Source organism: Populus trichocarpa, chromosome 6, assembly GCF_000002775.5.
Source record: "Populus trichocarpa isolate Nisqually-1 chromosome 6, P.trichocarpa_v4.1, whole genome shotgun sequence".
NCBI classification, from domain to species: Eukaryota; Viridiplantae; Streptophyta; class Magnoliopsida; order Malpighiales; family Salicaceae; genus Populus; species Populus trichocarpa.
In genome coordinates this window covers 12459402-12481932 of record NC_037290.2, presented here as the reverse complement: position 1 = coordinate 12481932, position 22531 = coordinate 12459402, and the positions used below count along the sequence as shown (strand labels likewise).

Below are 22531 nucleotides of genomic sequence, written 5' to 3'. Positions count from 1 at the left end.
TAGCCTTTGTTTTAGGCTTGATTGTTCCTGCAAAAACAAATCTCATGTCGAAATAAGAGACCTTTTAAGGTTTAAGTTAGTACATGTAGGAGGAGAAATAATGTACTGAAAAGAGAAATGGAATGAAGATAGTAGGGAGTATGTGTGATTGAATAAATTAGTTTGAAGCCCTTGAATGAGCATAAATGGCTTGAACATCAATGTTTTATCTAGTGACCATAGGCAGTTCAAGTCAGCTTACCTTAAGGAGAATGGAGTTTCAAGTGAGTTGTTGTTTGTTGTTCTATTGGTGGAGAAGTTGGTGCTCACCATTAGTTATGGTGCTTTATCGTGTCATTGAAAGAGAGGATGAGCCTCACACAGGCGACTGTGCTTATGCTTTGTACAGAGAATTTGGTTGGTGTCAAGAACACTATTGGGTGGTTTATTGGTGCATAGAGTATGTGTTAGCAGGAGGTGCATGGCGCTGCTTTAACTTCTCGAAATTAAAAAAAAAATACATTAAGGTGTGCCTAGGATAGAGGTACCAAGTCGAGACCTAAAAATATTACGATCAACCTGTTGGGTTCGAAGAATATTAAACTTGGGTGTCTAGCCATTCGAGCTTGACCCTAACTAGGATTTATTTTTTTCCCCAGATTTTTCATACACCATCACTTTTGGTTTTTAAAAATTAAATAGTTATATCCCGACACTAAATGACACATATTTAGGATCTATTTTATATTTTATGTTTTGTTTTTGAAAATGTAAAAAACCAACAATTAATTGTCAAAATCTCTCAAAATCTAGTGGTTTTCAAATATTGACTGTAGTTGTTGGTTTGTACTTTTTATTACAATAAAAAAATCTTTTCTAGTTTTGTTTTCAAAAATCTGAACATAAATAATAAAAAAAAAATGAAAACCGAAATGATACCAAATAAACCCTTGTAGACCGATATACGTGAAAATCATACGAAAAAGGAAAGATGCCGGTGTTAGTCCATAATAAAGATAAGTGGAGTAAATTATAAGTTAGTACGTGTGGTTGAACAAAACTGATTAATTAATCCTTAGTTTTAAAACTACATATTTAGCCCCTATATTTTAATTTCTTAATGATTTAGTCCTTTTGGGAATTTTATGTTTTTTTTTAAAAGTTGTTTTTTTCTTTCTTGAGAAATAGAATAAAGAAGTATTCTATTTTAAATGCTCGCTCAGAGGTCTAGTTGCAAGGCTATAGAGCTCAAACTAGTTTCTTCAAATTTTCTTGATCAGCAAATTCAGTGTCTCCCGTGATAAACCTATACAGAGAAGTATTCTCATGGAACGGATATGATCACAAGTGAGCAACTCTTCGGATTGTCAAATTACGATTCTGTCAGGGAAAACCAGCTCGTGACTACTCAAAAACGTAGACAGATGAGCCATCAAATGGTCAAAAGGACTCGTGAGTTCCTCATAGTTTGCAAGCTCAAAGTCACACACAGCCATATATTGACACCTTTCACATAGGAGTTTGATGCATTTGCAACACTCGACATACAACTAAAACAATAAAAAAAAAAAAAAATCATTTCGGTAAGTTATACAGGAAACCATATTCCAATGATATCTCTCACAAACAAGAAGCTTCCTTGAAACCATACGCTCTCTATTCCATGATTAGTGCATGGCATACACTAAATATTATGACCCTGGGATGTTTTGTGAATTGCAAATGCTTTGAAAACCTCAGCCTTGGAAATTGTAATTGCAGCAAGTTGATTTATTTTAAGCCGCACGATGACATTTAAGAATCTTTCTTCAGGCCTTCAAGATCGCAATCATAGGGTATCTGCTTGTAAAACAGAACTTTTGTCAAGCACAATAGCCTAAGTTCAAGAACATGAATTCTCATGAGAATTATGGTTCACACGGTAAATGCATTAGTCAAATAGACAAGCAGGCTTAACTTTTATATGATTATAAGACCTGGATTATGCAACTACATCTTCACATGAACTCCATACAAAGAAACTTGAACTAATGATTTCAGCAAGGACATAAATGGAAAACTTAGACTTACCACAAGTTTCAAAGGGTGGCAAGAGAACCGGCATTTGTAAAGTATGACGAGAGATCCACATGCTGGTCCTCATACATGTTCATGAATGGGTGTTCCTGGTATTGAAATTAGAAAGGGAAAAAAAAGTCAGATCTGTAAGTGTCCACTCATAGCATAACATGGCTACAGAGAGGGGGGGGGGGGGGGGAAGGGTGGTTATTAGCACTCTGCCGAGTATTAATAGCAATCCATACTGATAGAGATGAGAAAAGAGTGTTAGAGAGCGGACATGAAGTGCCATTAATACTTGGTGGGCAGCTAATTGCCCCACCCAGAAGAACAATCATGGGACTTCAAATACCATCAGTTCATGTGCTGACTGTCTATCCTTTGGATCTTTCTGCACACTGGAGACAAAAGAAGAGGAAAGAAAACAAAGAACCAAGGAATGAAAATCAGTAACTTCACAAGATTATCTGGGTCAAAGTGCATTAAATTCCCATTAAAAAAAAAAAAAGGCAGCTTGCAGCCCTAAAACCAAATTATGTGGAGCATGCCATAGATCAGGGAAAATGAGTACTCATCCGATGATATTTCAAAAATGAAGAAAAAGACTAGAAATAAATGGAAAAACATTGGACATGGATAAAAATATACTTCATGACTTCCTTTTTTTTTCTTGATCTTAATTCAACTGCAAATGAACATCCTCAGAAACAAATAAATTTATATGGGGAAAAAAAATATGAAAGGTTCGATGCTATATGAGTATTAGAAGGTGCATTAAGAAACTTCAAGCATGACTTATCTTTACCATGCAGATATAAATGAACAAAACTCTGGAGAAAATTGGTCTGGTGGTGCAGAAGGTGGAGGTTGATCAACAATGGCTACCATAAGTTCATAGACATTAGTCCAGCCTTCATTCGGCACAGGAGGGGTAATTGAGAATTCGCCGGTTGCACACTCCAGCAATACCAAGCCCAAGCTCCAAATGTCACTTTTATAGTCATATCGTCCCCCACTAATTCTCTCAGGCTACAAAATAATCGCACATGAAAATCTTACAAATTCAAGATACAGGCTGCATAATGGTTGCCTGAGAAAGTGGAAATGCTGTTGTAAAAGAGAGAAAATCCAGCATTAATATCTTATGTATAATGAAATTACTTACAGACATATAGTTGTATGTGCCAACAAAAGTATTAGCCTGTCCAGACGTGCTTTGCATGATTGCACTCACTCCAAAGTCTGTAATCTTGACTTCTCCTCTATGATTAATCAACAAATTAGAAGGTTTTAAATCCCGGTGGATGATGTGTTTTTCATGATGAAGATACAACAAACCCTTGAGCACCTGCATTTATGGGACAACAGATAAACAAGTTGGATGATAAAGAAATTGGTATCTGCTATAAGTAAATAGAACAAGGGGTGAAATGATTTTCCATGTTTTAACCTGCTTAAAGATGGCAGCAAGATATGGTTCTGAAATTTTTTTAACACTTTTCAGAAAATCTGCTAGAGATCCACCATCCATGTACTCTAAGATAATTGAAATGGCACCGTTATCGTAAAAAGACTGGTAGCACATGACAACATAAGGACATTGTGATGACTGATTAATTTTCAGTTCCTGAGTAATGGCCTTGCGTGCAGACTCTTCGATATTCATTTGGATAACCTGAAATGGAACAAGAATGCCAAATCTTTACTACTTAGGACTGGACATGAAAAGGACTAGGCATACACGTTCAGTGGACAACAAATAAACCGATTAATAACCAAACAGAAACCAAAAGATGATAAGCGTCCCTCCCAGAATACCAGGGAGTAATCTCTGTAGAGTTTATAAGAGCAATTTTCAGTTGAAACCACTTTACATATGATGTAAAAGCAATATTCAAAATAACTGTGAGAGACCTATTCCTCCAAGAGTTTAAGCCCAAGTTCAACTCAAAATATCAGAAAATAAAGGACTGAAGGGCTAGTAGAAGCACCATGTTATTGCTCTATTTTTAGCAAACTAGAGACATGAATGAAAAGGAGGTTTCCATTCTCAAAACTTAAATCTCAAAAATCTAGTTTGAGTGGAAATGGGTTGATAAAATTAAACTATGGCAAAAGGCAAATAAGGAATCTGGTGCACCAATGGCGGAAGACTAGGTATTCCTTATCCAACTCAAGGTTTAAAAATGTTAGTGAACAAGTCATTTTGAGAAGTCAGAAACCAGTGGAAAAACCCATGCAGCATGTCTCAAAATAATTTAATCGGGCAGCACAGCAGCTTCAGGCATTAACTGATCTGATACCATACTTACAGACCAAGACGGAAATTGTAGTTAAAAAAAAAAAAGCGAGTGAGAGCACGGTAAGCGGTGAATGATATGATGATACCTTCAAGGCAAAAAACTGGCTTGTCCATTTGTGTTGCACCAACTGCACAATTCCACTACTTCCCTTCCCGATGACCTTAACCATGTCTATATCCGCTAAACTCAATTGGTTGTCTGTGGGCGTTATAGGTGGTGGCTGAAAACAGTCAGACAACAACTCTTTAGAAAAAGAAAATCATAAAAAACCAAGTGCAAATAAATACGAGAGGGATCAATTACTAGCATGATCATTGATAATGATGAGGCACGGATGTAATAATAAAGAAATTGAGAATATGAGAAAAGTTAATCTTACAGGCTGGGTATCGATTTGAGAGACAATCCGAACACCGTCTCGATTGACAAGCAGATCACCATCTCTAAACGTACCGCTTTGGGTTCTGCAATCATTACCAGAAATTAAGAATCATGACATGGGCTTATAGGATGAGAGAGGGAGGTAGATTTTTACAGGAACTTAGCGAAGGAAACTTCATTAGGAGGAGGGAGGGAGAGCTTGAGCTTGACATTAGGGTTTAAGCCTCCCTTCTTCATTTGCTAGTCTCTGAGGAAAATCAAAATCAAAAGGTGGGCTTTGGCTGTGGATGCTGCGTAAATAAGTAAATCTGTTGAAGTGGCATAAAATGGAAAGGAGTAATAATTCTTATGGGTAGTGCAGGCAGTACTACTCAATGACCATTACAGAGACCCGGAAGACGCTGAACCTTTCCTTTTTTTTCCCCGTTTACCTTTCCACTCCAGCTACCCCCTCCTTTTTTTTTTATAACATTTAAATTTTTTATTTTTTTATTTTTTAAAATATATTTTTAAAATTTTCGCTTCATTGTTAATATTAAAAATAATTTTTTAAAAAAAATTATTTTATTTTATTATATTTTTTAAAAAATATATTTTATAAAATAATTATTACCATAATAACAAACAAACTTTTAACAAAATCCAAAAAATTTATTAATTTAATAAAAAAATAATTAATCTAACTCCATAATTTACTTTTCTTGCTTAAATTCAACAAGATACCTATAAATACTTCTTATTAAAACATGTATTTCAGAAAATATAATAAATTAATTAAAATTTGAATTCATTTTTAATTTTAATAATTAAAAAAATCTCAATAAAATCTGATTCTATCTTAATAAAATACTATAATAAGGATAAAGGTATAATTTATTAATAAAACTTGTAATAAATACGAAGAGAGATTAATAATTTACGGAGTGAGAATAACACTATAACACCATCATAATAATATTAAATTTTTATATGATAATGAGTGCCTCTATTATCTATTCAGGTCGATTAGGAATGACTATTAATGGAAAAGTTGGTCCGAGAGAGGTTGGTTCTTGGTGAGAGAAGATGGTGTGGTGTGTGCTAGGTCGTGCATTCTTTTTTTTTTTTTTTTTTGAGGCTGGTTATTAGGTTGTGCATTCTTAGAAATACTTGTTGTATAAATATTATCTTTATGGCTATACTTGCTCGAGAATGTTAATTTGGCTATCCCTATATAGGGGTGATCATTTTTTATTCGGTTCGGTTTTTTATCAAAAAAAATAACCAAATTAAAATATTTTTTTTAAAAAAAAAACCGAAACCGGGTCAAACCGACCGGTTTGGCTCGGTTTTGGCTCGGGTTTCTCGATTTTGGCTTGGTTTTTTCGGTTTGGCTTGGTTTTTCCGGTTTGGCTCGGTTTTTTTCGGTTCGGTTCGGTTCGGTTTTTTCGGGTTTTTCTTATAAAACCGAAACCGAACCGAACCGGCCGGTTTTTTCAAAATCTTAATCGGTTTAATCAGTTTTTTTTTTGTTCGGTTTTTTCAGTTATTTTTTTTCCGGTTTTCTCGGTTTAATCGGTTTTTCAGTTTTTTTGCTTACCCCTATCCCTATGCATGCTCGAGAAATGAATGCTCGCCTTTTTTGGTTTTTGTTAAGGTTTCTATATAGGGTTTCTTCTTATAATTCTTATGAGTATTTATGCAAGAGAAAAGAGAAAAACTCTACTCAAGTCCACCCGGGTCAACATTTAAAATCAGCGACTTGATTGTGATACATGGGTAGTTTTGTTGAAAACAAATTGAATAAAACTCTAAAGCTTAATTATCAAACAACTCAATGTTTAAGGGTGCAATAACTCGGTCTTATTTTCAAAATCAGTGAGGAACCCAATAAAAAAAATAACGAAATTCAATCTATAATTAAATAAATGTTGAAGGATAAAACTGAAAAACATGAGCTTAAAAAAATCAAATTCGAACGAATCTCCTAAACCTTGATTAATTTTTTAAATTCACAAACTATGAAATCCTAGATATAGGTTTAGCCAAGAAGCTCAATTCCTAACCAATTTAAATGTTGAAGGATGAAATAAGAAAAAAAAATATCAATTTAAAAAATCTACTAAAGAAAAAAAATAGCAATCAAAATAATAAGGATCAAATCTGATAGGAAAAAAACTGCAGGAGGATGAAATCACAAAAAACTATTCGATTTTAAAAATTATCTTAAATAAAACAAATAGGAATAAAAAAAGATAGGGATCAAATCTAATATATGAAAAAAAATAAAAGGAAAATGAAATTAAAAAAAAAACTCAATTTAATAAATTATTTTATATAAAATAAATAGTAACAAAAAACATGGATCAAATTCGGAGGAGAAAACAATTGAAATGCTGCCTTGAAATTTTAAAGGGTCAAGAGTAAAAATCAAGGAAGAGAAAGAAAAGAATGAAAAAATAAAAAGGTCTTTGATGCCAACCGAAGGCTCGTTGGCCACATAAGCTGCCTGTATCATAGAGTGGTCACCACAAAGATTCCAACATATCAACAATTTTTTTAATTATATTTATATTTGTTAAATTAGCTAACACCCTCTATGTGATCATGAATATAACAAAAAAAAAACTAAAAAAAAGACGAAAATATCCTTGGACACTAGCCTTAAAATTTATTGAACTTAAAGGTAATTATATCATTTTACTATGCTAAAAAAATATAAAGATAGAAAAAACCTTTTTGAAAGGCTAATATTTTTTTTGTTTTTAGGGATATTTACACTATTTTACTATGCAAAAAAAAATCAAAATAACAAGAAAAAACTTGGACAAAAATTATATATATTTTTGCTTTTAAGAGTAATTACTATGAAAAAAATATACACATACCAATTTGTCTCTAAATAATTCAATAATATCCAATAGATCCCCTGAAGAAAATGTTATTACCTCTAATTCAAGCTTTGTTAATTTTTTTAAAAGGTAAAATAATCATTTTAATATTCCAATCTGCATTAAATTTTGTTTGATAAACAACGAATATCTAATATCTTTTTGCTTCTATTTTAATAGAAAAGGAAATGACTATCGACACAAATTTTACACACCTGCTAGTTTTTTCCATGAAATAAAAATAAATGACCTTCCTCATTTTATATATCCCTGTAAAAAAGTTTAATTTTTTTTTTAATTTTTCTTTTCCTTGCCACATTGTAAGAATATTTGTTTAATACGGTGATAGTTTCTATTTTTACTAAACCATAAAAAAAATTAGTTGATTAATTAAATAGCTTGTTTTTTACACTAGATGTCACATATATAATTTTATTTATAAATTTTAGTCTTGTAGAAAATAAAATAATATGTTTTTTTATCCCTAGAGACTTAATTTTTATTTATTTTGCATACGAACAATTTTAATCAAAACATATATTTTAAAACCATAAATAAAAATGTTTTTTTAACCTATTTTTTAAAACTGAAATAGGAAAAGCAAAAATAAAAGCTCCCACAATGATAAACACAAAGAATTCAACCAAATGCTTTGCAGACTGCGAAAGAAAGCGTAAAAACAAAGCTTCCTCTCCTCTATAATAATAATAATAAATAACCTATTATTTATCATTCAAGGTAACTGACCTCGCTGAATCCTTATTCTTGAACTCGCTAAAAACCAAGCCAATGGAGGTTAGCGGATACGATGATGGAAACAGACGTTTCTAATCTTTTGCTGCTGCTACCACCGCAGCCCTTGTTGACTGGCTTGATAGGGACCCTTCCACTTTCCTTAGAAATCAAAGCTAGCAGCATATGGGTCCACATGCTTCTTCTTCTTCTTCTCATTTCTTGGAAAGAGTTTATTCCTTTTTCTATAATGGTTTTGGTTTCTCAGTTGAGCATAATTGAGTTTGCAGGAGGTTTGCATTAATAGTTAATAGCTCGCAGAATAGGAAAGACATATCACCATGAATACTGAATTGGCCATTAACACAAAGATAAGAGGTTACTCTAGCTGTAGGCTTAGCAGTTTACTTATGATATTGCCCTACATTCCATTAATGAAAAGAGTGTACATATAGATTACAGAGAAGCTGATTTACACCTAGACTTAAGTAGTCTGTTACTAAATACAAGGACATTTGAATTTGAAATATGAAATGGTGATCTTAATCCTGATATGCCCCCTCAAGATAGGCCACGAGTAGAGAGGCCAATCTTGTCGTGCAAATGCTGGAATTGGGAACGAGGTAGAGGCTTTGTAAGAAGGTCTGCAAGTTGGTCTGCTGAAGAAACATGAGCCACGCGTAGTTTACCAGTTTGAACTTTTTCACGTAAAAAATGATAGTCAATGGCCACATGTTTCATCCTGGAATGAAAAACTGGATTTGAGCTTAACTGTGTGGCGCCAACATTATCACAGTAGATGACTGGTGTGGTGATCAGATCAATGTAAAGTTCAGACAACAATGAACGAATCCAGCATAGTTCAGCAGCTGTAGCAGCAACAGCTCGATATTCGGCTTCAGTTGATGAACGAGCGACAGTCTTCTGCTTCTTAGAACTCCAGGAGATGAGATTATTGCCAAGATAAACAAGGTTGGCACTGGTGGAGGAGTAATCATCTTTGTTTCCTGCCTAGTCAGCATCGGAAAAGGCATGAAGTGAAATTGGGGAGTTGCTATGAAGAAGAAGACCATTATTGATGGTGCCACAGAGGTAGCGCAGGATGCGTTTAACAATTTGCCAATGTTCATCTGTTGGTGCATGCATGAACTGAGATATTCTGTTAACAGCAAATGACACATCTGGACGTGTGAGCGATAAGTATTGGAGGCTGCCAACGACTGTTCTGTATTCAGTAGGATTGGAGAGAGGGGAACCAGAAGACAATGTAAGGGATGAGGAGTTGGTTGGCAATGTAGTAAGGACAGGTTTAGCTTGTTCCATGTGTGTTCTGGCAAGCAGTTCCTGAATGTATCGCCGCTGGGAAAGAAGAATACCACTGGGATAGGGAACAACTTCAACACCAAGGAAGTATGAGAGATTACCAAGATCTTTTAGAGAAAACCTCTGAGCTAGACGAGTAACAAATTGAGACACAAAATCAGCATTGTTACCAGTGAGGATAATATCATCAATGTATACCAACAGGTAAAGCAGGTTGTTGCCAGTTGCTCGAGTAAACAGAGAAGTGTCAGAATGAGAGTTTGTGAAACCAGCAGCCAGTAGAAATGATCGCAATTCATGATACCATGCTCTTGGAGCTTGTTTGAGGCCGTAGATAGCTTTGTGTAGTTTGCAGACATGGTTGGGATGATCAGAATCAATGAAGCCAGGTGGTTGAGCCATGAATACTGTTTCTGAAAGACTGCCTTGAAGGAATGCATTATTGATATCCAACTGGCGAAGTGACCAACGGTTGGCGACAGCAAGACTAAGCACCAGGCGAATTGTTGTTGGCTTTATAACTGGACTAAACGTTTCAAGGTAATCTACACCTGGCCGTTGATGAAAACCTTTGGCCACAAGGCGTGCCTTATACCTGTCAACAGAGCCATTAGAATTCATTTTAATACGAAATATCCATTTACAGCCTACAATGTTGGTGGCTGTCGTGGGACAGACAAGTTCCCATGTGCCATTGCTAACAAGAGCATTATATTCAGCTGACATTACATTTCTCCAGTTTGGATCTTTGATAGTTTGTGTAATGGAAGTCGGCTCTTGAGGTGTGAAGGAGGTTAATGTTGCATGAAGATTCAGCTTCTGTATTGGTTTTGTGATATGATTTCTGGCTCTGGTAATCATGGGATGGTTAGGGAGTTGGGCAGTATTGGTTTGTGAGTCTTGGAAGTGGGGAGTTGTACTTACTATAGGTTGGGAGATCAATGAAGAAGATGGAGAAGGATCAACAGCAGGAGGCAATTCTGGTGCATGTACTTCAAGAGTGCTAGAAGGCGGCTGTGCTGGAAGAGGCATAGAAACTGTGAGAACAGGTGAAAACCAGGAGACAGCTGGTGGGTGAGATGGACAAGGTGACATGGATGTGAGACTGGTGTAGGGAAAAATTGTTTCAACAAATTTGACATGACGGGAAGCATAGGTTTTGGAAGTCTTAGGCTCAAAACAGGGATATGCGCTTTGTGATAATGAGTAACCAATGCAGACACAGGGCTTGGACTTTGGTTCTAGCTTATGTGAGGAATAAGGACGAAGCCATGGATAACATAAGCAGCCAAAGCTTTTTAATTTAGAGTAGTTTGGTGCAGTTTGGAAAATTAATTCAAAGGGGCTAGAGAATTGGAGTGTTTTGGTAGGCATTCTGTTTATTAAATAGACAGCAGTACTGAATGCTTGAGGCCAAAAGGATAATGGAAGGGAGGCATGGGTGAGGAGTGCAATACCAGTTTCTACAATGTGACGATGTCGTCTTTCGGAGTAGCCATTCAATTCAGGTGTATGTGGGGGTTTTGTGAGGTGAGTGATTCCAGTTTTTGAAAGGAAGGCTTTGAGTGCAGAATACTCACCTCTATTATCAGAGCAGAGAGTGACAATTCGTTGGTTAAAATAATTCTCAACAATGGATTTATAACGTTGGAAAACGTCAAGAACCTCAGATTTACGCGTGAGAGGATAAAACCAAAGATATTTGGTGAAGTGATCGACAAATATGACGTAGTACTTGAAGCCATTAGAAGATGTCACTGTAGAGGTCCAGACATCAGAAAAAATAATTTGCAGAGGCTTCGTGGATACTAGAGTAGAAGTAGAGAATGGCAATTTATGACTTTTATTGCAGAGACAAGCATTACAGGAGAATTCATTGGTGATAGAAGATGAGGATTCTAATTGATAATTAGACAAAATGTGCTGTAAAATAGGTAATGCTGGGTGTCCTAAACGATGATGCTAGTTGGTGCAGGTAGTTTTGATTGTGGAGAAAGCTAAGATTGGTGTAGACGCAGGGTTAGAAGCCGGTCATTCATACACTCCATCCTTAGTGTTGCCTTGAAACAGAAGTGCCCTTGATTGAAGATCCTTCACAAAGAACGAAGATGGTAAGAATTCCACTGAAACATTGTTAGAATTGCAAAACTGATAGACAGAAATTAAGTTGCGTTTCATAGTTGGCACACAAAGGACATTGGACAATTTAAAAGTGGAGTGGGGAGAGGAAATTTTTGTAGAACAGTGTGTGTGATGGAGAGACTGGTACCATTACCAATCATGACATCATCATGGCCATTGTAGGGGGAGTGGAGTGACAAATTGTCAAGATCTGCAGTCACATGGTGAGAGGCACCACTGTCAAGGAGCCAAGTTGTATTAGTAGAGGCAGTTTTGGTGACAAAATTAACTCGTGGCTGCCAAGAAGATGTGGAATGTTGTGCTGAGGAATGCTTAGTAGCTGAAGACTGAATTGGGATCAGTTGGAATGAGGGACATCGTTTGGCTGTGTGACCTTGAATGCCACAAATTTGGCAAAAACCTTGATATGGTTTCGATGGAGGCCGATGTTGGCGATAGGGAGAGTTGTTAATTGGTGAATGGGAAGGTCTGAAATGAGGGGAACGCCACTGGTGAGTAGTGGCAGGTGAGGAATAAGAGGGACGAGGATTGTTGAAATGAGGGGCACGCCATGTAGGATCAGTCTTGTGCATGGGATTGGCTGTAATGGGAAAGGACGTAGCTAAGGTTTCTGTTGTTGCATGAGCTTCAAAAGAGAGAAGTTTTTCATGCAGCTCATCAAATGAGATGAGTGTGTCACGAGCTTGGATTGCTCGAACGAGTTCCTTGTATTCATCTCCTAGGCCATCGAGAATTTTGTCAGTGAGATCTTCTGAATCGACTGGTGCACCTAGGATAGCAAGTTCATCAGCACATGCTTTAATGGAATGAAGAAACTCAGTGATGGTCTGAGTGCCTTTGGTTGGGTTTTTAAGTTTGTTCTTGACCTGTTGGATGTGACCACGAGAAGGTTTTGCATATGTGTTGGCAAGGATGTTCCATGCTTCCTTAGCAGTACCTGCACAGGCAATGAAAGGAATGATGGTGGGCGAGAGAGAGCTGATTATGGCATTAAGCAATAGTTGATCCTATCGAATCCAGAGTTTGTGAGAGGGATTTGGGAACGTGTGGTTGTCTGTAGTGATAGTGTTTGGAGAGTAGGGTATTGAACCATCAATATATCCAATGAGATCATACCCAATGAATAGCATTTCAAATTGAAGTTTCCAAGAGATGTAATTAATAGAAGTTAGTTTAAGAGGTGTTTGAGCAATGGTATTGATGGTAATGAGAGAAACCTCATGGTGAATATCTGAGGAGTTGGTTGGGGTGGTCATGGTTTCGTGTTTGGGAAGTAAAAAAAAAAATTAGTATTGCTAAAACCGTGATTTAGCAGAAGAGAAGAGAGACTAATGAAGGAGAACCTTGAATTGCTCTGATACCATGTAGGCTTAGCAGTTTACTTATGATATTGCCCTACATTCCATTAATGAAAAGAGTGTACATATACATTACAGAGAAGTTGATTTACACCTAGACTTAAGGAGTCTGTTACTAAATACAAAGACATTTGAATTTGAAATATGAAATGGTGATCTTAATCCTGATACTAGCTTCCTAGGAATTTAAACTTGTTTCCATGTTTTGTATGGTGTAAAAAATAAAAATAAAAATATTATTTTGATTTATTTTTAAATAAAAAATAATTTAAAAAATAATCATTACTATAATACCAAACGAGCCGTAAAAAACCAGATAAAAACATTCTTCCTAAGAGCATGTTGACCAAAACTAGCTTACTTACAGGGAAATAATGTTGCGATTTCCCTGTGTTTATTGCTGGACAAGTGAGCTTATGATTCACAGATCACAATTTAGAGCAATATTAGGGAGGGTAGCTAGCGCATGCACCATTTGCCTTGCTCGTTGATAGAACACATTATCCAGTTTTGTAGCTCTCTCCAATTTGCATTGGGTGGTAGATAAAAATTGTTGAATGGGTTAATAAATAAATAAATAAATCCAAGTAGAACAAAATGGCTTCAGATACCACTGCCTACTTCAAGGAGGAAAACCCCACAAGAAACACAAAACCAAAAGCCTCCCAGTAAGAAAATCAGCATAAAAAGACTATATTTTCTCTACTTCAATTTCTTCTGTTTAAGCATGCATGCATGCATCCAAAAAAAAAAACTGATCAATTGTGTTCTCAATCTAACAGTCGTCTATAGATTCATGATTTGCCTGTCATCTCTCTAGTTGTCATGACCCAATTAAAACCAGAAGCTTTTTTTTTTCTCTTTTTTAAACCGTGGCCTGTGTTCTGCAATGGACAGACATGTCACAGGTATTAGAAATGGGAAACTTCTCCCTCCATTCAATATTTCAGAGCCCACCAAGTGCAATATCTTTGCAGGGCATGGTGTTTACAACTTTGAAATATGGGGGCCAACTCAAACCCTTTCCATATAGCCTTGGTATGATTGGCGAAGTGTTTGGTATGGGTGGATAAAGGTTAGATTAGTGCAGAAGAATAACTTGCTACAACCAGGAGATAAGCCAACTGCTTCACCATTGTCACTCAACACAGATTTTGCCAGTAACTCTGTTTTTAAAGGATCAAAATAAAAGTTGAAGCTAGCTGATGGAAATAGCCAAACCTAACTCCAGTCTTACGTCTAACGCATGAAGCGGCAACAATAAAATATTCATCCAACATGAAAATTAGCTGTAGTTGGCCGGAAAAAATGAGTCTGACAGCAACACGGACTGGAACATTGTGACAGTACCAGCCTATAAGCTTTAGGTATGATGAAAGAAGCTAGCTTCCTCACCCAGCTCAAACAATTAGAAAAAACTAGAAGATAGCAGTAAGTTAAAGGAAGCTTGCTTCCTCAGCAATTATCACAAGAAAAAAAACATTGACCTGAACGCCTCCAAAGAACCTGTTAAGACTTGAAAAAACTATAGTTGCCAGTCTGAGCAGAGATGATCATTATTGGATGCCAACATTGCGAAGTTCAGGATTCACAAACATCAAGTAAAGGAAACAGGTTAATAATTTCTTCTTTTCAAAGATTTCATGCTTGGATTAAAATTTTGTTTATTTATGAGCCTTAAATAATGAAAATCTAGTGAAATAGACATTCAAAATACATACATATTTCTTGGAATGGCATAATATGGATAAAGGTAACATCTTTCTTCAGTTTCACATTATTAATGCCTTTTGGTTCTTTGCTAAACTCAGTTTGGATGTACTATCACGAATTCCAAACAATGGCAAATAACTACATAAAAACTTTGTATTGAACTATATTATGTGCATTGAACATCCAAACAATACCGTAACACAAAAACTTGATATGTTTTCATTACAAAGCATCAACAGCTACAGCTTGTAAAATGTATGGTAAAAACAACACATCCGTTCAAGATTTCACTAAAAAAGTACATATCCTGGGACAAAAATTATTTCCAGGTAAACATTATACTATTTTCTCTATACTTAACCCATAGCATCCGCAACACAGTGACCGAGCCTTCTTCAATAGTTGATGTTGAAGGAGAATTTTGATAGCAACTGCGGAACTCCTGATATTACTGGTCCATATGTCTACAAAATATTATAATTGTTGGGCATTAGAAATGAAAACCACCTTTAGGAAATTTTAACAAAGAGATGTCCAAGGCAATTGAATCAGTTAGGATTTAGGAGCAATCTGATAGCAATTGGAGAAACAAGTTAGTGATGCAATATGAATATGAGACTACAATCAGCAAGACTGAAGGGAAAGACAGCAGCCCATCAATATCCCCCAAACTTCCTCTCTCAAGGAAGGACTACTTAAATGCATTCGACAACGTAATAAAGCCAAATAAATCTTCTGTAAAATAAAAATTTGAGCACTGATTTAATCTCTACGGACATCCAAACACCATTGATGTTTGCCGATCCTCGAAAATAGTTAGTTATACCTTATGATTTTCATGAACTTGGCATAAAGGAACTGCAAGCAGTTTAAGGTTCTTTGGTACAATGAACTTTCGACTGGCTGGTAACTTTACAACGTAGAGTTTCGTGCATTCCTGAATAATGAAACAAGTATAATAAATGACCTTAAGAAACCAGAACTTTGAGGGAACAGTTTCAGTGTACTTACCTTAGGCACTTTGAGATTAGGGGGCAAGTACGGATACAACAAGGTTTCAAAGTCAGACCTCCACCACATTCCAAGGCAATCTCCCACCTAAAACATTGATAATCCGTAACCTCCCAGAACATGCAAGGGTAATACCACAACTAAACACAATTTTGATTACCTCCCAGTGATCAGTTTCATCTTCATTCACAGAAAGCATTCTTGATAGCTTACGTTGCAATCCATCAATATCTGAAAAGTCCAAAAACATATACTTCAATAATTCCTTAGAAGCATACCCCTTGGTTCAAGAGCGATTTACCTTCCTAATTTCAGTTCATAGAATTGCTTAATTACAGTTTAAGATTTACCTGATTCACCTGGTCTTAATCGACCACCAGGTAGCTTAAAGAAAGCATTTCTTACTTGCAATAGCAAAAGATGGGGATGTTTAAACAGCTCAACCTGATTTAACAACCATATAAACCTTTTAGTATAATGTATTATCAAATGCTAAGATTTCGTAATTGTACAGTTGAAACATTAAAACTGTTCATTTTAACATGTTATCAAAGGCTAGTTTCAGATGTTTCTTAAACGCTAGAGGGAGACGTTTGAACAGCTCAACTTTACGTAACATACATAAAATCCTCTGTTCAATATGTTATCATATTCCAAGTTTTCTTAGCCACAGGATTGAAAAGATTGCGGATTCTAAGCTTTTTCATAGAGTCTCGACATCGCACACCTTCATTTCTCCTTTATAAAGCAAAGGAAAGGAAGGGGGTTAAGGACTGGTGCTGCACCCTTCAAAACGATGTGAATCAAAGTGTGGAAATCCAGTTGCCTTGACCACTATGGCACCTGTAGCGAAAACCTTATCATATCCTGTATTACAAGATGCCCGTCTTCCCAAGTTCCTACTTGTTTTAATCAATTTGCTAAAACTTGAAAAAACTACATGATGTTCGTTATGGTCATCACATGATTTTATCTATCAATTCTTTCAAGATTAAATCAAAAACAGCAAATAAAACACTAGCAATAGACACACTACTGTGCTAATTTTCATTCAGCAAGCCCTCAAACAACTTCAAGAGACAATCAAACAAAAACAAAGAGAATAAAGACTTTAAAAGAAAGGCGATATTGAAAGAAAGCAATGAACCAACCAGCATAACAGCTTGCACAGAAGTCCTCAGTCCACGAGCACTAAAGCTGAATTTAAACAAACAAATTAATTAAAAATACAATTCTCAAGTTAGTACAAAATCAATGGACTGAAAAAAGAATAGAGCTACTATATTGAACAAAAAAGAAAAGAAAACAGAGAGAGAGTACTTGGATTTCATTCTTTGGACACGGTCAGCTATAGTCTCATCCCTGAAAGCAATAGGGTCTTTGGATCCAAAGTAATAACTACCCAGAGGATATATTTCTATTACAGTGCTTTGATGATTGTTATTGTCAGTTACAGTTACTGAATGATCACCCATCTTCAGCTCTGCCCCCGACACGCCCACACAGAACCAGAGAGACCTCAGAATATAAATAGAAAGAATTTTCACCAAAAAGATAAATAAATGAAGAATACAAGTGGAGAAATTAATTAAAAATAATAAAAAAAAAAAAAAAGGACGTACGAGCCTTTTGATTTTGGTTCCAGTAATTTTAATAAAGTTAACAAAAACACCCCTTTAAATAAATAGAATTAAAAACAAATGCATGTCGGCATACACACACACACGCACTTAAAAAGTATGTTACATTTCGTATATATCAGCATATACAATGGTGGTAATATTAGCAAATATGAGAGCATTTAGTTATTAATAGTATATTAGCATATGGTCCACAACGGTCAATATTAATTTTTTTAAAATATAAAAAAATTTAAGAGTATGAAGATGTTTTAATAGTGTTATTAAATCTAATAAAATGGATTAATTTTTAACCTCTACTCAACTCTTTGTTAGTCAAACTCAAATGCCTTGGATTTGACAGCCATATCAAACTCAACCAATACCAGACCCGCGTTTGGGTCTGGCAACCATATCAGACCCAAACATGATTGCCAGACCAGAGTAGCTTAGGTCTGGCGTGGTTGTCAGACCAAGGCGCAGGTCTGACATTGTTGTTACACGCGTTCCTAAAATTCAATCAATTCTTTTTATTAATCTCTAATTTTAGTGAATAAATCAACTATAAAATTGCACAAATTAAAATAATTAAAAGGATAATAAGTCTTTTAAATATACATTATTTTCTTTTCCTATAACATAATTTATCAATTCAAAAGTTTTCTCTTATGATCATATATTCAAATTTTTATATATACTAAAAGTTATAATGTAGAATAAATTCTCCTTGTAACAAACTGTGACAATTAGTTCATGTAACAACATTTCAAATTTAAAAAAAAAACATGAACCCTTTAAAAAATTATTCAACACTTGGATGGAAACATAAAATTAATATTGTCATCCACAATGCATACAAAAAAAAGAAAGTTTATTTTTAAAAACTTGAAATAAATCACTTAGAATTCAATATTTTTTTCTCATTATTTCCTTGTCAAATATAGCAAGTTTATAAAATAAATTGCACAAACAAAAAAAAAGTTTGCAGTTAAGTTCTACTACATGTGAATGAAAATCCTGCTTGAATGAGACAGTATTTTTTTTGTAGTCCAATCATGTTTTTAAAAAAAATTAAAAATTTTGACCCAGATGCAGGTTTGGTAGTCATGTCAAACCCAAGCGTCTGAGTCTGACAACAATGTCAAACCCATACATGGTTGTGAAATGCATCCCTAAAATCCACTCAATTTTTTTTATTAATCTCTAATTTTAGTGAAGAAATCATTTATAAAATTGTACAAATTAAGATAGTTAAAAGGACAATAAGTCTTTTACATATACAATATTTTCTTTTCCTACAACATAATCTATCAGTTCAAAAGTTTTCTTTTATGATCATATATTTCAAATTTCCATATATACTAATAGTTATAATGTAGAATAAACTCTTCTTATAACAAACTTTGAAAATTAGATTATGAAACAATATCTCAAATTTAAAAAAGCATGGGCCCTTTAAAAAAAAACTATCAAACACTTGGATAGAAACATAAAATTAATATTTTCATCCACAATACATACAAAAAAGAGAAGTTTATTTTTGAAGACTTGAAATAAATCACTTAGAACTCAATATTCTTTTCCATTCTTTCCTCGCCGAATATAACAAATTTATAAAATAAGTTGCACAAATAAATAAAAAAGTTTGCAGTTAAGTTATATGCATATGAATGAAAAATCTTGCTTGCATGAGGCAGTATTTATTTTTGCAGTCCAATTATGCTTTTGAAAAATTTTAAATTTTTTTCCCAAACATTTGACCCATGCGTGGGTATGGCAGACCAAAACATGCGAATTGGCATGGTTGCCAGGCCTAGGCGCTTGGGTCTGGAAACCATGTCTGACTTGACAAACAACAAACAAAGAAGACAATTGTGCACTTTAGTTCAGAAGAGAGAAAAGAAAGAAAAAACACAAGCAATTGATCACCAACGACAATCCAATCATTATTTGTCTACATGCGTCAAACCATATGAAAGAGAGCACGACTACGCATCTAGTGAGATGGTGGATTGCCAAATTTGGCCACTAGTAAGTGTCACACTTGCCTCCTTAATGGCGCGGGCGCCACCCATTCGTTGGGGAAGAAATAAAAAGCCAAAGAAACGTCTCGTAAAAAGATGAAAAATTGAAAGTGAAACTACTATTATAATCCATAGTAAAAGGTCTCTTGATCTACAGTGATTTCCCCACACCATTTAACTTTTGTTATAACTAGGTAGCTTGCCCTGCGACGTCAAATTTTTTAAATTGTAAAAAAAAAAAAACAATGTTTAAATGTTGTAAATGTATTTTTTTAAAAAAAACAATTTACTCAACATCATACAAATTTTTTTTAAAAAAATAACAACCGTCAATTTTCAAGAATCAAAACATTGAAAGATGAAATAAAAAAAAAACAATGCACAAAAAAAGTAAAAATAAAATAAAATTTGATAAAAGGAGGAATAAAAATTAAAAATAAAAACATTTAGGGTCAAAACCTCAAATATCATCAAATATTGAATTGAAGGGTAAAATTAAAAATTCTTAAGGCCACAACTTCACAAAAGAATACAAAACAAAAATCAAAATCAAGAGAGTGAGGACTCAATTTGAAAAAAAAATAAAAAATCAAAATTAAAGTTATGCTCGATTCGACGGGTTTACTCATGACCCAAGCTTGGAATGAAGGACTAATGTTGCACCCTTAGGCTAGCCCGGTTTTCAAAAGAAATTGGAATAAAGCACAAAAAACATGTGATACTTATATTTAATTTAAAAGTAAAAATCCTCATAAAAAAAAACAAAATTGGACAAAGCTTGAAAAAAAAAAGATTTAGGTAACACGTTTTTTTTTTCTCAAAACGAATGGAAAATCTCTCAGGAAGTGGAAAAAAAACATCTAAAGATGAAACTGATAAAAAATGATCTAAAAAAGGGAAAGAAACCAAGCAAATTCGAATGAATCTTCTAAACACATGTCAATCCCTCAAAGTCGCAAACCGTTAAATTTCATACCTGGGCTCGATTAAGAAGCTCAATGTAAAACATATTTAATGTTGAAGAGTGAGATAAACTAATTTCATCATATTTAATGTTGAAGAGTGAGATAAACTAATTTCATTAAAAAATATATTTTTAAAAAAGCAAGATCTAACAAAGAGCATAAAAAAAGAAAAAATTGAGGCAATACTAGATTAATTTAATGTTGAAGGATGAAATAATCTAATTTAAGTAATTTCTTTTTAAAAGAGGTAGATCTAGCAAAGACAAAAAAAAAAAAAAAAAACCCGAGGTAACCCGTATTACTTTTAAGAAGTCAGAAAAGTCCCATCAAAAGTGAAAAAAAACATTGAATGATGAAACAAAAAAAACATATTAAAAAAAGGAATGAAAAAAACTCAGCAAATTCGGATGAAACTCCTAACTCCATATTAATATCTCAAACTCGTAACCCGTTAAGCTATAGACTTGTACTCAATCAAGAAGGCCAACACCCGAAAAATTTAATGTTACACGATGAAATCACAAAATAAAATTAAAATTAAAAATTCAACAGGGAAAAAAAACCTGAGAAGAATGAAATAAAAAAAACAAACTAATTCTATAAAACCATTTTAAATGCAATAAATAGAAATGAAAATAATGGGAACCAAATTAAACATATGAAAAAAATCCATGAGGGATGAAATTGAAAAAAATTCTAATTTTATAAATTATTTTAAATAAAAAAATGCTAATCAAAAGATCATGGATGAAATCTAAAAAAAAAAAACCTGAAGGATTGCATTGAATTATGTAAAGACCAAATTTCAAAGATAAGAAAATCCATTGGGAATGAAATTGAAAACAATATCTTTTTTTATAAATTATTTCAAATAAAACAAATATGAATCAAATGATCAAGGATCAAATTTGAAGACAAAACTAATTAAGGAGTTGTATTGAATTTTCTTATGGACAACATGCTTTCCTAGGATGAGAGAGAAAAGAAAAAAAAAGCAATGACCATTGATCGCGAATCAAAGGCGGAGAAGAAACACGTGCCGCCTAGTCAAGTAGGCACCACTAAGATGATTCCATTTTTGCCTTGAAAGCTACCATTTGATCACATATCTTGGCCGTAGACACTACCACAATTGTTTTGGTGCCCCCACGCGCCTCCAATTTAATAATCTAAATAATATAATATAACTGGTAAAAGACACAACAACCCCTTTCTCAATTCGATAATTACCAAAAAATCAAAAGAAAATTACATAAATGCCCTTGCACACCCGTTTCTTTTTTGATCTTCAAGGAGTAAGTTCGTGAATTCACTATACAATTAAAGTTGAAACGTGAAAAATACCCCTAAGTGATAGGTACATGTCATTTTGCTTTAAAGGTTAAAAAACCATTATATTGTGCCAAAAATTTATGTGAAGATCAAACTGCCCCTAATAAATTCAGCAATGCTGATTGAATCCCTGTGAAAATACGAAAACACCCTTAAAAGCAACATCTTTTAATTTTGTGAAGAAAGGCTTAAATGTCATAACACCATTCTAATCCAAAATGCTATGAGTCTAAGGCCACAATAAAAAACTGATGTCTTTTAGTTTTTCTTTTCTTTTTTGTAATTACCAAGGGAAGAGTTGAAACTAAAAGAAGGCGTATATTTCTTACAGGTAACCACCTAATTTCTTTTGTATATAATTGGCATAACATATCAAAAAATTTAAACCTAGCAAGGTTTTCTTTTACTTTGAACAAGGCTCTTGTAATTTGTTTTTTCTCTTTAAACCTGGCAAGGTTCTAACAAATTTAAATTCAACAAGACTCTAATAAATTTAAATTCAATAAGGTTCTTTTTTATTTTGAATTCAACAAGGCTTCAACGAATTTGAGTCCGACAAGACTCTAGCAAATTTGAACTAGCATAATGTAATTTTTTTTTAAGCCCAACAAAGCTCCAATGAATTTGAGTTTGAACCCAACAAGGTTCTCTTTTATTTTGAATCCAACAAGGCTCTTGCAAATTCTTTTTTCTTTTTGGTCCCAACAATTGTCCAACAAAT

General features: G+C 34.2%; 2 protein-coding genes across 3 annotated transcripts; both read right to left on the bottom strand.

Moving 5' to 3' along the window:
* Window positions 1–1446: 1446 nt before the first annotated feature.
* On the bottom strand, window positions 1447–5163 carry LOC7497599 (mitogen-activated protein kinase kinase 2). 2 transcript variants are annotated; one of them, XR_002982705.2, is made up of 9 exons: window positions 4876–5163; window positions 4720–4804; window positions 4426–4560; window positions 3488–3712; window positions 3203–3385; window positions 2843–3066; window positions 2318–2435; window positions 2050–2144; window positions 1447–1818 (listed from the first exon to the last, which is right to left on the bottom strand). XR_002982705.2 is itself a non-coding variant. In XM_002308240.4 (9 exons), the coding sequence occupies exons 1-8, from the start codon at window positions 4956–4958 to the stop codon at window positions 2058–2060; spliced, it is 1068 nt and encodes a 355-aa protein (XP_002308276.1). In that variant the 5' UTR covers window positions 4959–5162; the 3' UTR covers window positions 1447–1818; window positions 2050–2057. The 2 variants fall into 2 exon arrangements, 1 of the variants encoding a protein (XP_002308276.1); XM_002308240.4 differs by having other exon boundaries at window positions 2390–2435; window positions 4876–5162.
* A 9892-nt stretch (window positions 5164–15055) lies between these two features.
* Window positions 15056–17432, bottom strand: LOC7484650 (pre-mRNA cleavage factor Im 25 kDa subunit 1). Its single transcript, XM_024603169.2, has 7 exons — window positions 17191–17432; window positions 17022–17067; window positions 16221–16314; window positions 16031–16101; window positions 15871–15957; window positions 15686–15796; window positions 15056–15323 (listed from the first exon to the last, which is right to left on the bottom strand). The coding sequence occupies exons 1-7, from the start codon at window positions 17343–17345 to the stop codon at window positions 15255–15257; spliced, it is 633 nt and encodes a 210-aa protein (XP_024458937.1). The 5' UTR covers window positions 17346–17432; the 3' UTR covers window positions 15056–15254.
* Window positions 17433–22531: the final 5099 nt, after the last annotated feature.